Genomic DNA, 14,513 nt, shown 5'->3' with positions numbered 1-14,513 from the left:
GGTAGTCACCTATTTTCACAGCCTAGATTTAGGCTTAACATTAGACTGGGATGGATAAAAATAAATTTCCTCTTCCCTTACTTGAAACGCTCCACACACCCAACAACCCAGCCAGTAATACCATATCTGGAAAATGGTACTCTTGCAGCTGCAATACAAAATGTGGCTTCTCTAAACAATACTTAAAAGAATAAAAAAACTCCATCAAWTTTCCAATAAATCAAGACAGTAACAAATACACTTGTTACTTGCAGGTAATGCGCATTAATTGATTTACGTACATTGGCAATACACGGTTCAATGGTCTGGACGGTCCTTTTCAACAGGACTTTTGCAAGATCAAACGCTTGTTTGTTAAGGTTCTGAAATAAAGAAAACATAATAAAATTTTATAGAGCTTTCACATGCAATAACATAAAAAATTTTGAAGAAATATTACTATACCTCCACACTCTGAAAATTAATATGCACCAAATTTGGCATTGAAAAATGAATGAATTAATAATTAAATGTAGTTTTGTTTGCCCATCATGTACTCATTAAGGATACATCCTGTAGCAAGTTTAGCCTTGTCTAGAAGGTAAAACTGGGCACTGACTTCTCCACAGACTGTACCATACGCTCTAAGACAGCCCACAGTGAGATTACAGAAAGTACCTATAATGGGGCAGAGTTAGCAGTAAACTTTCCAAGTATCTGACTGTAACATGCCAATTCCAGACACTGTTTGTATTACTCYTGAGCAAGAAAAAGAATGGAACTGCACATCTGAAAAATCTGACTGTCCAAGTCTGCACAAATCCAACATGCAGTATCTCATATCATCTAAGGATTAATGCAGCCTGGACAGAAAAAATGTAAGAAATGGAGGAGCTAATTGCTCTGAAAATTGCAAATCACTGCAGACAAAATGCAGGTAAAGCCTAGGAATCACTGAATCTTAGAAAGACAGTATTTGACAAATATACACTGCGAACAATTCCCTCATGTTCTTTTAACTAATGAGATGACAAAGACAGGTCATCAACAGATAGTAAAGAGAAATAAATGACCAAAGGCTCAAACAAATACATTCTCAGTCGCCAAAGCACTAAACTGATGTCTCATARAAGACACACAAATATATAGCGGATTTTCTCAAAACACTTTCTCTCCAAACCAAGCCATGATTAAAATCTTGTTGACTGGTATGCTGGTATTAAAGAACTGCCATGCTCACACAAGAAATACATTTTCTATGGATCTACAATACAGCTTCTTCCACACAACCAAACCAACAACACACACACACAAAACCCTACAATACCAAAGAACCAAACACCAAAACAGCATAGAAAAGCAATATATACCTTGATAAAATAAACAACTATTAATAAAAAATAAACAACTAATCAATCTGTTAGGAGAAGAGAAACTCTGAACATCTGGATTAATCATGCTGTGGAACATGCAGAAGAAAATACAGGTTTTTAATACATGAAAATGTTTTTAAAGAATAACTTAAATAAGAGTGTGAAGAAGAATATTCACTAAATAGCACTGCTTTTAAAGTTAATAAAAAGGACTACGGTTTGAGGCCAGAGGTGTGAACAAAATGTGACATGATACTGCTATCAAAAACCTGGATTTACTAGATGAGAGTCATGTTAGCACACAGAGRGAACAATGCACACCACCACCACTTTACTGATAATGGACGTACAAATCACATAATCTAGATTCTATATCATGTCTTATTAAAAAAACAAAACCTGCATTATCCAGAACACATTATTTCAGCTTCTTTACAAAGACCAACTTCCATCAAGTCTCACCATACTGGTATTTTTCTTAGGACATAGCAGAGAATGACTGGYGTTTGACTGCTTTGCACAGATGTAAATGTATTGTTATGGTATGCATTCTACAAGAAAATAAACTGAGCTCTTCAGTCTACAGTGCTTCTGATTTACATATCTAGGGACAAGCAGGATAATAACAGAATTTCCTAGGAGATCTGTTCTTAAAAGGAGAACATAGCTACCACAGCCACACTCGGCTAGACAGATCAGACAAAAGAACTTTCTGGTTGGGTTTTTTTTTCAACCACCATGGTAAAGAAGTAGTTTAAGTGCTGCTGTTACAGGAGACAAACAAAGTAACACAGACAAAAATAATGACCAAATTATAAWAGTGAGCACTGACTACAGGATATTATTTGCTCAGCCATAACCAAAAGTCAGTAACAGTGGCACCAGTCCCGTAAGTGATACCAACCAAATATGCAGCACGACCCAATATYTACACCAAGTTTGTTTCCCTCTTCAGCAGAGCATTGCTTGAGAATTTCCTTCATTAGGCAAAACTATAACAATGCTAATGCTAAAATATCACATTCACTTTTACTTTGCCTWAACCAAGTAATTATAACACACCGTTAAGTTGTGCAAGGATTTACTGGGCGTTTGCTGGGTCTCAGAGTGATGCCCACCATTGYTAATGGCATCCTTTGACATACATATCACCACTCTTTTATTTCCATTCCTGATATCTACTGCCTATAATTCATCCGATGCAACTTACAAGAAACTGTGTATATTCAAAAGGATTCCTGTTACAAGAGTACTCTCTGTGTAGAAGTTTCAATAAGACATTATGTCATTGCTGTCCATAAAAATGATCTGATTGGCATTCCTGTCTCAGGATTATGACAGAAGGAATGCAAACTCATCTCAGACAATAGACACTTTTATACATCTGATGAGATTTCACAGGTAAATGACAATAACSATGGCTTAGTCACTCCCATGCTACACATTTCTAAGAATTCTCCCTCTTCATGCAACCAAAGGAATAATCCCATTATGTAATCATGGATGGCCCTGTTTTAATTTTTGTAATTGTTTTAAATTAACAAATGAACAAACAGAAACATAAACTTGGTAAACAGAGCACAGCTCTATCTATTGTAACTAATAACTGAAACCTACAGTACTCCATACTATTTTTGATTAGTACAAGTCTTTTAGCAAGGGAATTTTCTTGGTCAGTTTAAGGCATCACCAGCCTGCACCACAGTTTCCCTTATTTCACAGCTAAAGGAGCTATTTTTATTCTCTTTTGAAATTTATCAATGCATTATAGTGAAGGTACTWTAAAAGCTCAAATGCAGACCCAGTGAACCCCTCTTCGAGGAAGAACTCATATAAAATTCCTCTAGGAAGGGGAGTGYGTGTCCCTTTGTCCCCTGGAAGTGAATTAAATGGAGAAGAACAATGGAACGGGTGGGAAGCACAACTAGGATGGTGGAGGGAAGTCTGACTGGCAAGCTGAGGGGGGCAGCAATACACCACACAGATCCTGGGGATATCTTCCCTCTGCCTTTTTTTAATTAAAATAATATTCCATATTTTCTCTATTAAAAAAGCCCAAACATAATCCCAAAAATGAAACAACCAACTACCCACAATCCTCAATGTTTTCCTATTTCATTTGCTTGAAAACACTTAATTTATGTTTCAGTACAGAGATCCTGAAGTGGCAAAGAGGCACCATCTTGATGTTGAACAATGTCGACACAGCTAATGAACAGCACTAGGTAATTCCCAAATAAATGTGACAAAAAGAAACAGTTGCAATAGCTAAAGTGCATGAAGGACAGACAATATGCATGAGGCAGTAAGAATTAYTGTTATTATAACAGCATACTACAATAATATTTTACTTGGCAGACCTTGTGTGCAGGAATGAGGTTAATCAAAATTGAGTCCAGCAGCTCCTGAGTTACTCCATCGCCTTCCATGATGATAGAACTCATCAAATCCAGCATATGCATTTGTACCTTCTGGTTGTGGCTATTACTAAGATCATAAAGAATATAATCAATATTGAATTCTCAGACTCTGACAAATATTAACAGCACAATCAAGAAACCATATCTAATGATTACAGTTTGCTCTCCCTTACATTCTCCACATCTCAAAACTCAAAACTATTTTACATGTACTTCCTCCCTTATAAAAAGATTCAAGAACCTAGAACAACCTAGCTCTGCTTTCAGAGAATCAAAATGAAAAAAAGAAAAAACAACCAATAAAAAATGTAGATAAATTAATCAGAATGAAGTAAATTGCTGTAACATRGACAACACATTTTAAAACACATCTACTTTCAGACACACACCCCTCCAAAATGTCAGTAGTTCACACTCATTTGCTTTCCCTGCAGCTCTTCATTTAGGGAAATAAAGACTTCTGTTCCAACATATTTATCTGTAGACTATCCTATTATTCAGTCTACCCCAAAACTGAYGATATTTTGACAGTTTAACATAATGGAAGTGATTCAACTTACTTGATAACTGAAAAAAGAGTCCTAAAAAGCTGAATAAAAATTTCATTGCAATCTTCCAACTCAAAGCAGATGTTGTAAGATTTGACCCAAGCTAAATTCTAAAACAAAAATTAGGGTATTAGACTAGTACAACTGCACATTAAGTCTTTATTTATATTTTTTAAATAAAAAATAATATACAATAGATGTAAATGCTTTGGGGAAAGAGACTGGATGTTTGTTTTGCTTCTAACACAAAGGGGCATTGCAAGATATATCCAGAAAAAACTAAATATAGAAAAATCTGATTTAAGTATAAAAACTGATTGACAGAACCTGTTAACAAGACCCTATTTCTAGATTTTTTTCTTCATGCTATGAAAYGATACCATTTTAAACATCATGTTTTAAACATCAAATGTCTTGTTTACAAATGAGATACTTTTTTAAAATCACACTGACCCCTACCACTTAGTTCTTGTCAGGAGTATGGTCATGCAATGTTTTTAAGCAAAAATCTTACAYTCCTTCTCCCATTACCAATACAGGCACACTTGCATTTTCATCAGCAATTGAAATTTTCTCTCTTGATAAAAAAACACCAATGTATGGAAATGAAAGATAAAAGCTAAATATTAATAAATACCAGTTGTATTAACATGTTCTCAATGACAGGCTGAYGAACTTATTAAACACACACAGCATTATAAGTACTAAAAGAAGCAATTCACTGAACTTTTATGAGACTGGTGTGATTTAGAGAATGAAAGAAATCTGCCAGACATACTGGCACACCAGGTGAAAGAATGATTACACTTCTTGGGCTTACAGAGCCAATACCACCACTGAAAAGTTGCAACTACTGTGTTACCTCTAACAAGTAAAAGTATCTGTTAAATTGAGGGCTCTTCGTGTCCTCCAAGCCTTTTAACTGTCTTGTAATAAACAAGAATATGTCCTGTAAAAAAAAAAAAAGACTTTTAGAAGCTTGATTTACAGAGAAAAAAAAATACAATCCTTTAGTAATGATATCTACCTACATTTTCAAACTCCTAATGTGAGAACATTAAATTGTCTTTTTTAGGCACTGACAGAAAGCTATCACCAACACAGCACAATCTAGCTGACAATCTAGCACTTCTTTACACATCTCTGGCCCTTAAGTATTACACTGACTTACAGGATTAAAGCAACATCTCTTTAATAAAACTGAAAATCAGTACACATGGGAATAAAAACATTTTTCCTGTTGTTTTTGGAGTTTTTTTGTTGGGGAGAATGGGGACCATTTGKCTCATCTGGGCTTTTAGGGGCAAGAGCGTGGTTTATATTTTCCTCTGTAAGAATAAGGTAGGAGGAAAGCCTTTATTTTATAAAGCATTTTTACCTTCAGTTTGTCATGGGAAGTATATGGAGCTTCAGGAGCATAGATACGAAAGATATCAGCCAAGCAACATGCTACAAGGAGGCGCACATCTTTATTGGGATTCCTGAGGAAGAATTCAGATGCAAGGTGCAAGGCTAGTGGGAGATACTGCTGCTTCTCATCTTCTGAGTCCTGGTCCATATCCATGAAGGTTTTTACCACCATCTGAAAAATGCCAGAAAAAAAACACCTGAGTTCTTTCTGCTTTTATTCCTTACTGCTAAAACAARACCTTATTAAAAGGATGCAGTACTATCAATACATGTTCTGCTCCATAATCACAATTAGTACTTGAATTTTTTTGTTAGGACAAATACTGAAAAAGAGAAGCATTTGAGACAAAGTTTAATAACTTGATATTAAAGATTAAGACACTGAAAACCACTCTGCAGCTCTGCTTATTTTGTCAATCTTGACCTGAGGTACAGCACAGAGRAGGCTGGAAATGGCAGCATCTCTTCCTCAGAGCAGTCCCACTGCAATTCCAAGTGAGGACTCACCTCAGTACGGAGAGCATGAGGAGCTGTAAACGATCTGGCCTAACACGTACCTACAGTATAATGCAGCTGCTTTAGAGCCATGCCAGGACTAGAGAAGCCTAAGAGGCCACTCTCAATACTCTGCCTCTATCGAGGCACAGACCTCATGACATCACTTATGTACAATCCTTCTATCTAGTTTAAACAAACTAGATAGCAGATAATTTAATCCCTCACGTAAAGTAAGTCYAACACTACAGATTTATTCTTTCTGCATACTCAGACACGCATCTTTAACTTATCAACATAATGTAAAAAACTGACCACATGGTTTCCTTGTTTCTTGAAACACAGCTAAGAACTATAATTCCTATGAAATGCCACCAAAATTGTTTATTTTTAATTATTATGCAACCGCAGTAAATTGAAACTTCTCAGCATAATTATCTGACAAAACTGAAAGTAAGAAGTCCATCTAAAGAAATTAAAAGTTGCAGATTTAACTTTTGGAATACTGTTGTTAAAGGATGAGAATGACTTCTAGGATATCAGCACAAAACAGGCATATGTGCCAGAKACTCTTAGTATGACCTTAGTAAAATCAGTCTTTGTGCTCCATTCCTCACTTGCGCATCCTTAGAAAACTATGAAGGACAGCCACACTGCACAGCAATAGGACTTGGTATGCTCACTACAGACACAGTACACACAATTAAGAGTTGCAAGAGAGAACAAAGAATGACAAATCTTGATGGGCCAAGTTCACCACTAAAATGTAACATTAAAACACAAAATAAGACWGAACTCACACAGCTAACAAATCCATCTCTTACTCTAACCAGAATTTTTGTTATGGTGTCAAACGATTCTAGGGCTGTTTCTCCATTAYTAAGCATGTCCCTGCTTCCAACATGAAAATGCTGTCTTTCAGCCTTCTCTCTTTCCTGAGTTTTGAAATATAGTTTTAAATTCAGTAGATCTTATAAATTAAATGTCTGACAGCAACTGTTCCTACAGTACATCACTTAATAATCTTCCTCAATTTCTATAAATGTACAAGTATAATCCAATTTACCACAAAGACAAAAAGAAGAGACAAAAAGACAGTGGAGAAAAGCTCTACAGAATCACAAACAGAAAAAAGGAGTACTTTACAGCATCAGCCCAGTAATACATGAATCGTATCTTATTGATCTGCTTCCTTAAAAATATTCTTAAACTGTGTTTTAAAGCCCTAGCTGAAAGCACAAAACCATCCTTCTACTGACAGCACAGGTCTGCCTGTAACAGTGTCACTTGTCACTGTGTCCTGGGGTGCTTCAGGCACATCATCACCAGCTGGTCAACCGAGGTTATTGTTCCACTCTACTCTGCACTAGTGTKGCCTTACCTGGATGCAGCCAGAAACTGATCTGCTAAAGTAATCAGCTAAGGAAAGTGAAAAACTAAAATAAACGCTATAGATACAAGATGCTACAAGTCCAAGTAACTCAAGGTTTTGAAACTTCCAAACTCAAAACCACTCATTATCRCACAAAGACAGTTTTCATTCCTGGAAAATGTGATCAAACTGTAACAGGAACTCACTGTTTTTTCAAATTAAAGTAATACTGTGTAGCTGAAGTCTGGCAGCGCAGTTGAAACTATTCTATCGAGAACACTAATATTAATTTATATAAAAGCATACAGACTTAGCAGCTTTCACTGCAAAAACCTGTTACCATACTTGTGTAAAAAGCAGGAGAGAGAAAAGTATTAACAATATTAATGTAACATYATTCATTCTTTTCCAAACAATTAAGCAGTCAACTTAAACATGAATTCTAGTAAATATAAATAACATACAGCTATGCACATTTATTAATTAATTCATTCTGCATCACTTTTGATTGAATGCATCTCCAATCATTTGTCACATACTGGTATTTTAGCTAGCTTGGAAAAATAAAAGTGTTACAACTATTCTAAAAATTGACAATATTGCCATTTTCACCAGTACCCTGAAATTCTAACTACCAGAGCAAGATTTTGATCTCCCAGGCTCCGCAAACACGTAAATGAAATGATSGGATTATAATACTGAAAAAAAGCAAATGCCTTCATTCAAAGTGGTGAGGACAGCTAAAGCATGACTGCTAAAGTCACTCTCAGCATGTCACGAACACATTGAAAATTGAAGAAGTTAAAGCTTTCAGCAAGGTGTTCACCTGATTTTAACAACCATCCAGTGCCAGAGTCAGTCACTCTGGGTTACTCTTTCATCCACCCGAGAGAAATACACAGACCCTGACTGAGTTGAAACACACAGATGTCTATGATGACATCTACAGTTTTGCCCTGGAACTCTGCACCAAGCATGAAAGCAGATCAATGTGACTAGAGGCCTGAAATGAGGTAAGGTAACAATACCTGCAGCTTCTTGCAATACTGTCAGCCTTTCAACTGCATTGAAACACAGACCAGGTTTCCAGAGGGCTGTTCACAGACTGCCCACATTTCACATGCAGCTTACACGTGGCCTGTTTCCAAAGATATGACATCAGCATGGTAAACTGCCCCTACATGACTCAGCTGTGGCTCTTGTGCAAGACCTATGCATACTAACTTTTGCTGTTCAGATCCTGCAGGTTTAGGAAAATGGTTTGTTGGATCAGGAAGCCCATCTACWGCTGAAACATACTGATGACTTCACTGCTGTAAGGAGGAGAGCTATATCAATACCAACAGAAGACAGGGTAATCRGTATAGACAGTAAAAAACTCAAACCAGCACTTGCAGAGAGGAAGAAGCAAGAAGATCTAGAAAAGCCTTGCTGCAGTTGGAATCGATAGTAACGACACAGCTAAAGAATGGCAGTAAAGGACAGGATACTCTAAGAGAAGAGCAGAAGTACCAAAAAGTCACCATTGGTAAATAGTCATATGCTTAGTGCTTAAATCCAAGAACTTATGTTATCAAGAGCTTATCAGTTTTACATAACAGAAGAGAAGAAATATGGACATTTAGTAAGCAACTGTAAAGAAATTATGAACCAACAACCAGCTATGTATGTGAAAAGAATGAAAATCCAATAGCAGGATATGACAAGAAGGAAAAAAAAAACCCAGCAACACAACTGATGAAACGTTAAAAATAATAAATGCTGTTTTGAAACACATTACTTAGGCCTGATTACCCTGACTAATTAAAAAAAAAAATTAAAAAGAGGAATATACAGAGTGCATCTGCCAAAGGAGTCTCAAACGTCTTTTCTTGAAAKAAGACATTTACCAGCCTTTGCTAATTAAACAGCTGACAACCTCTCTTTGGGGCCAGTTGTGTTTAATATCTTTATTGATAATCTGGATAAAAGGATTGGGTGCACCCTCAGTAAATTTACAGATGACACCAAGTTGGGTGGGAGGATTGACTGCTGGAGGGCAGGCGGCTATACACAGGGACCTGGACAGGCCAGACTGATGGGCCAACCAAAGCCAATGCTACGAGGTTCAACAAGGCCCAGTGCCAGGTTCTGCACTTGGGTCACAACAACCCCAGGCAATGCTACAGACTGGAGGAGTGGCTGGAAAGCTACTCAGCAGAAAAGGACCTGGGAATGCTGGTCAACAACTGGCTGAACATGAGCCTGTGTGCACCCAGGTGGCCAAGAAGCCCARTGGCATCCTGTCTGGCCTGTGTCAGCAGCAATGTGGCCAACAGGACTGACTGCTCTGCTGTACTTGGCACTGGTGAGGCACACTTTGAATCCTGTGTCCAATTCTGGGCCCCTCAGCTAAGGAAACACATGAAAGTTCTGGAACAAGTCCAGAGAAGGGCAATGAAGCTGGTGAAGGGTCTGGAGCACAAGTCTTGAGCTGCTAAGGAAGCTGGGGACGTTTAGCYTGGAGAAGGGAAGGCTATGGGGAGACTCGCTGAAAGGAGGTTGTGGTGAGCTGAGGGTCAGTTTCTCCTCTAACATAACAAGCAATAAGGACAAGAAGAAAGAGCCTCAAATTATGCCAGCAGAGATTTACATTGGAATAGGAAAAATTTCTTCACTGAAAGGATGGTTCACAACCAAGAATCACCATCCCTGGAAGTGTTGTGTACTACTTTTTACTTACTATCAGCTTTTGATGCACAACAATAACTCAGCTACTCAATAAAAKACGTTTTAAAGTAATTTTAATGCAAGAAGCACTAAGAAATGCTGTTTAGTTTGGCTGTACCAATACTGCAACTCCAAAGGTATTTTGCTATCCCAGTTTTAAAGTGGTTCACATAATTTTTCTATGACACGAACTATGGTCACAACCAAATCACTTTTTAACAATGTATGTATACTACTTCTTAAATAATAAAAAGAGTGCATGTTAATCACCACATTATCTTACACTCACACTACTCACCATCTCTCACATCTATGGTTAAAGTGTGGTGTCACAGCAACAATTTTCGTTTTGTTTTTTTTAAGCGATTGAGTCTACAGCAGTATCTAGTCTTTATGACTGGAAAGGTTCGTAATGGTATTCTTTCCAGTTTTCCTGCCAAAGACTAATAAAAGTTTAAATACCTCAACAAGATTCCTAAAGTTATCTAAATTCTCAGAGACTTTGCCATCCATGTGGCATTAATACACAGATACCTAACAAGAGTTGTGATGCCTTGTAGTGCCTTGCAGACACTAAAAAGACCCAATTTTTTAAATGTTCTAATGACAATTGAAAATATTATCAGTTAGAAGCATTTCATTAAGAAGTCCTCCTCCCCTAGGGATACTGACTAGTGTCACATATGGCTGGGGCAAAACAAAAAAAATTCTTCACACCATATTCCCCACAGTGAAGGAGTTTCTAGCTCCTTATGAAGTTTCGCAAACACTTTGATAATAGCCTCCAGATGTGAAAGAGAGAATTCTTCATAACCAGCTCAATGCTGTGTGTAAATTCATTTCCTCTTCCAAAGAGAAGATGGTGCTGGACTGAACAATGGTATTTGCATTTCTACTGTGAATTGACTGTAAGGATTCATTTTGAAGAGAGTATTTAGGATCAATTGTTACAACACRATCACGTAAAACACAGCTAGAGAGCTACGCTACCAACAATACTTCTTAAATATGTTATCACAGAGGCATTACCACCATTYCTATTTGGCCCAGCCTTGGCCAGAGACACATCTGTATTTGGAGCTGCCAGCGATTGGCTCTGCCAGAGATGGAGGAAGCTTCAAGCAGCCTCCCACAGATGCCATCCCTGTAGCCATCACCACAAACACTGGGCCATGCAAACTCAATGCATGTTYCAACAAGAGCAATACATGAGACAAAAAAAAAAGTTTCTTCCAAGAATAGACTTTTTCTACTTCAGCAATCTTGTAAAGTGTGGTGAGCTGAACACCTCCCAAAGCAGAAGATTATGTGAAATATTTGTACTTTGATCTTTAACTCTGATTGCACAGTATGTGACAGTAAAAGAAGAAAAAAAGTAACCATTTCTTTCATCTCTGRACAGTAACAGAAAAAATGAACCAGAAATTCTCGTTGAATGACTGGCAATTGCACATAATGCCCTCATACACAGTATCAAAACAAAGGTACCATGGATCAACAAGAAAATATACTTTAGTTATGACTGAATTTTCTGGTTTGTTTAGGAGCCAGATTCCACTGTGCCTTAGAACTGAAAATCAGGGGCAAATCATGTGAGACCATAGCATGAACCATATTCAGTGACAGAACTTCCCTGAAGACTTTTGTTTACTGTTGTCATCTCCTGGAGTCATWGTACAGGACTATCACATTAACAGCGATTATACATAATGCAGAAGCTGAGAGCTTCCATTCCAAATTCAAAAGGCTAGACAAAAATCAGAACTGTAAAACTCTATAAAGCCTTGATCTTTCACAACCAAAACTTATACTACCAACCAGTAACAACAGAAACAAACCCCTAGGAAACCAGCACGTCAAACCAGAACTAGCTCTTCAAATGGCACAGGCTGGCATGGACATTTTCTGCCAGCAGCCAGTGATGTGCCAGCTACCACACCTACCATCTGAGATGCACTGTGGCAAAGAATTTCTGTTCAGACAAACTACCTTCCTCCAATGAAGCACTATTATACCAGAAAATTTTGTTACCTGTTGAACACTATTACCTGTATCAGAAATACAAAAAACCGAAAGACACAGCTTCATTTTCAGGCAGGTACTAAGATCAAAACTAGGGCACTACAAAATGGACTGAATTCAAAATGCAAGAATTTTCTTATTTTGTGTGTGTCTGGTGGTTTTATTTTAACTAGCACCACTAAAAACATAGTTTCTAAAAATTGTTAAAGCACAGGGAAAAATTGATGCGTAAAAATTGGACGTGAAACTTATTTGGAGTGGTTTCCTGGCTGTAAATCTTAATTTTTTAATAAGGAGGAAGAAAATTACTTCTAATAAGTGTATGTAAAGTATTGTATTTGTACAATTCATTTAGCAAGCCTAAATTATTTTACTGTGAATAATAGTAAGTAACCCTAAGTAATAGACTGACTTCTGATACATGTGAAATGAATAAAAATATTGGTAAGAAATTTTCCATTTAAACACGGTCATTACAATGGAGTGGGAGACCAAAGGAAAAATAAAAGGCATCAAAATTGCTGATAGAAAGAAAGCCAAATCCATGGTGCTTAGCAAAACGATGATGCTAAAGACACAATGATTATGTGTAAGATATTCAATTTCTGAGAAATAAGCCTGTAAAATCAATGACACATCTATGCACGTAGTTCTAATGTAGGTAGCAAAGAATAATATGAGAAATCTTCAATAAATTTGTACTACCATCTGCCAATATTGGAAGAGTGAAAATATTTCAAATCGGTTATTTACAGAAAGCATTTTGGTGGACTTTACAGGACAGTACTTAAAATGTTTTTAATGTTTTACTGTTATTTTTATGATACAATATGTAAACTATTCCATTTTGAGTATGGGAGTGTTCATTTGTATGTCCAATGAAAATGCAAAAATAAAAAGGGAAGGAGAGCAACCAAAAAAAAAGAAAATAGGTCTTCCCATTCATGTCTCTATATCATACCCATTTTTATTTGCTGGGTCTTGACATTCACACCCAATCACCAGTAACAGGACTATGTTTCCACTTGTTTGTAACTTCACTCAATATTTAATAGCATTTTCAAGCAATATAGCTGCCTTGAGMTGATTGAAAATTATCCCAAATCCAGAATATGTACTCTGCTTATAAAACCATGACTTCTTCGTACCTAATTAAAGAAATAAAAATCAAATTAGTGCTTTTAGACAGCTCTAGTATCCCTTTCTGAACCAGAAACACTGTTTTAGAGGATATGTCACATATCCCAGAGCAGTGGTGGCTCTGCTCTGATTTTCTGCAGTTGTTTTAATGTCAGGCTAATAAAGCCTTGTCTGGGAATTTTTCTCTAGTATTTTGAGAACTTAATTCCTCATTTCCATCATAAGAGCTCTGCAACTATTTTGCTATCAGTTCCATCAAATTCCTTCCTTGAAGATAGCTAGAATATGACCATAACTGCAGTACCTGTCCCTTAACATTCCTCATATGTAATCACAGTTTTATAGCTACTGATTTTGTAAAGCAGCAGTCAGTATATCAGATAAAAAGTGTTAATGCAAGACTGGGTTTTTTTTCAGGAAATGATTTCAAAATGTGATGATTTTTTTAACAAGTTCCAGTAAGGAAAACTTCATTTGGCAAGTATGTAAAGCTCAGCGATGTCCCAAAAATCACAGAGCACTGCCACTTCCTTGCTCTGCTAGAAAGAGACTTCAGATAAAGAYATATATGTCGCGACAGTATAACCACTGTCACTAATCAGGTACCCGTCACTGGACAGTTTCCCAAGACTAGTCTTGGTGAATCTACTCACATCACCTGTGTTGTGCAGTGTTTTATCATTTAAACCTCTACATTTATTTCTGCTTTACTCGGAAGTTCTCCAATTAGTATAATGCTATCATTATCTGTGAATAAGTTTTCTGAAAAAAAAAATTCACATAATTACACAAGGAAGAACCCACATCTGGCAGGCTTCTTAGAGTCTGGAAAGTATTTAACTTCTTAAATTAAAAAAATACACTTTATGTATTTAATGCTTTACTTATGTATTTAAAGACACCACTGAAGTTCTCAGAATTGATATGCTGAATTTAGATGAAAATAACATGTCATTAAACTACATTGCTGGAATCAGCAACCTGCAAGTACCAAATACAATTTAAGTAGCTGCCAGCAATATCCTCATTAAAATGCCTAAAACAG

The 14,513-nt window shown here is 36.7% G+C and overlaps 1 protein-coding gene across 3 annotated transcripts in view; it reads right to left on the bottom strand.

Annotated features, from left to right (window-relative positions):
* The window catches only part of PDS5A (PDS5 cohesin associated factor A), a 71,886-nt gene that overhangs the window by 41,124 nt on the left and 16,249 nt on the right, over positions 1-14,513 (bottom strand). For all 3 annotated transcript variants that reach the window (XM_057371791.1, XM_057371793.1, XM_057371792.1), the window contains exons 3-7: positions 5,699-5,902; positions 5,183-5,269; positions 4,333-4,430; positions 3,713-3,839; positions 282-362 (exon numbers count right to left, since the gene is read on the bottom strand). In XM_057371791.1, coding sequence (XP_057227774.1) covers positions 282-362; positions 3,713-3,839; positions 4,333-4,430; positions 5,183-5,269; positions 5,699-5,902 — 597 coding nt within the window. The remainder of the gene's footprint in view (positions 1-281; positions 363-3,712; positions 3,840-4,332; positions 4,431-5,182; positions 5,270-5,698; positions 5,903-14,513) is intronic.

The sequence above is a fragment of the Malurus melanocephalus genome, unplaced genomic scaffold (genome assembly GCF_030028575.1).
Source record: "Malurus melanocephalus ecotype Western Australia unplaced genomic scaffold, MMel_1.1 scaffold_157, whole genome shotgun sequence".
NCBI classification, from domain to species: domain Eukaryota; kingdom Metazoa; phylum Chordata; class Aves; order Passeriformes; family Maluridae; genus Malurus; species Malurus melanocephalus.
The sequence above is the reverse complement of the archived record's forward strand: the minus strand, read 5'-3'. Positions and strand labels throughout refer to the sequence as shown.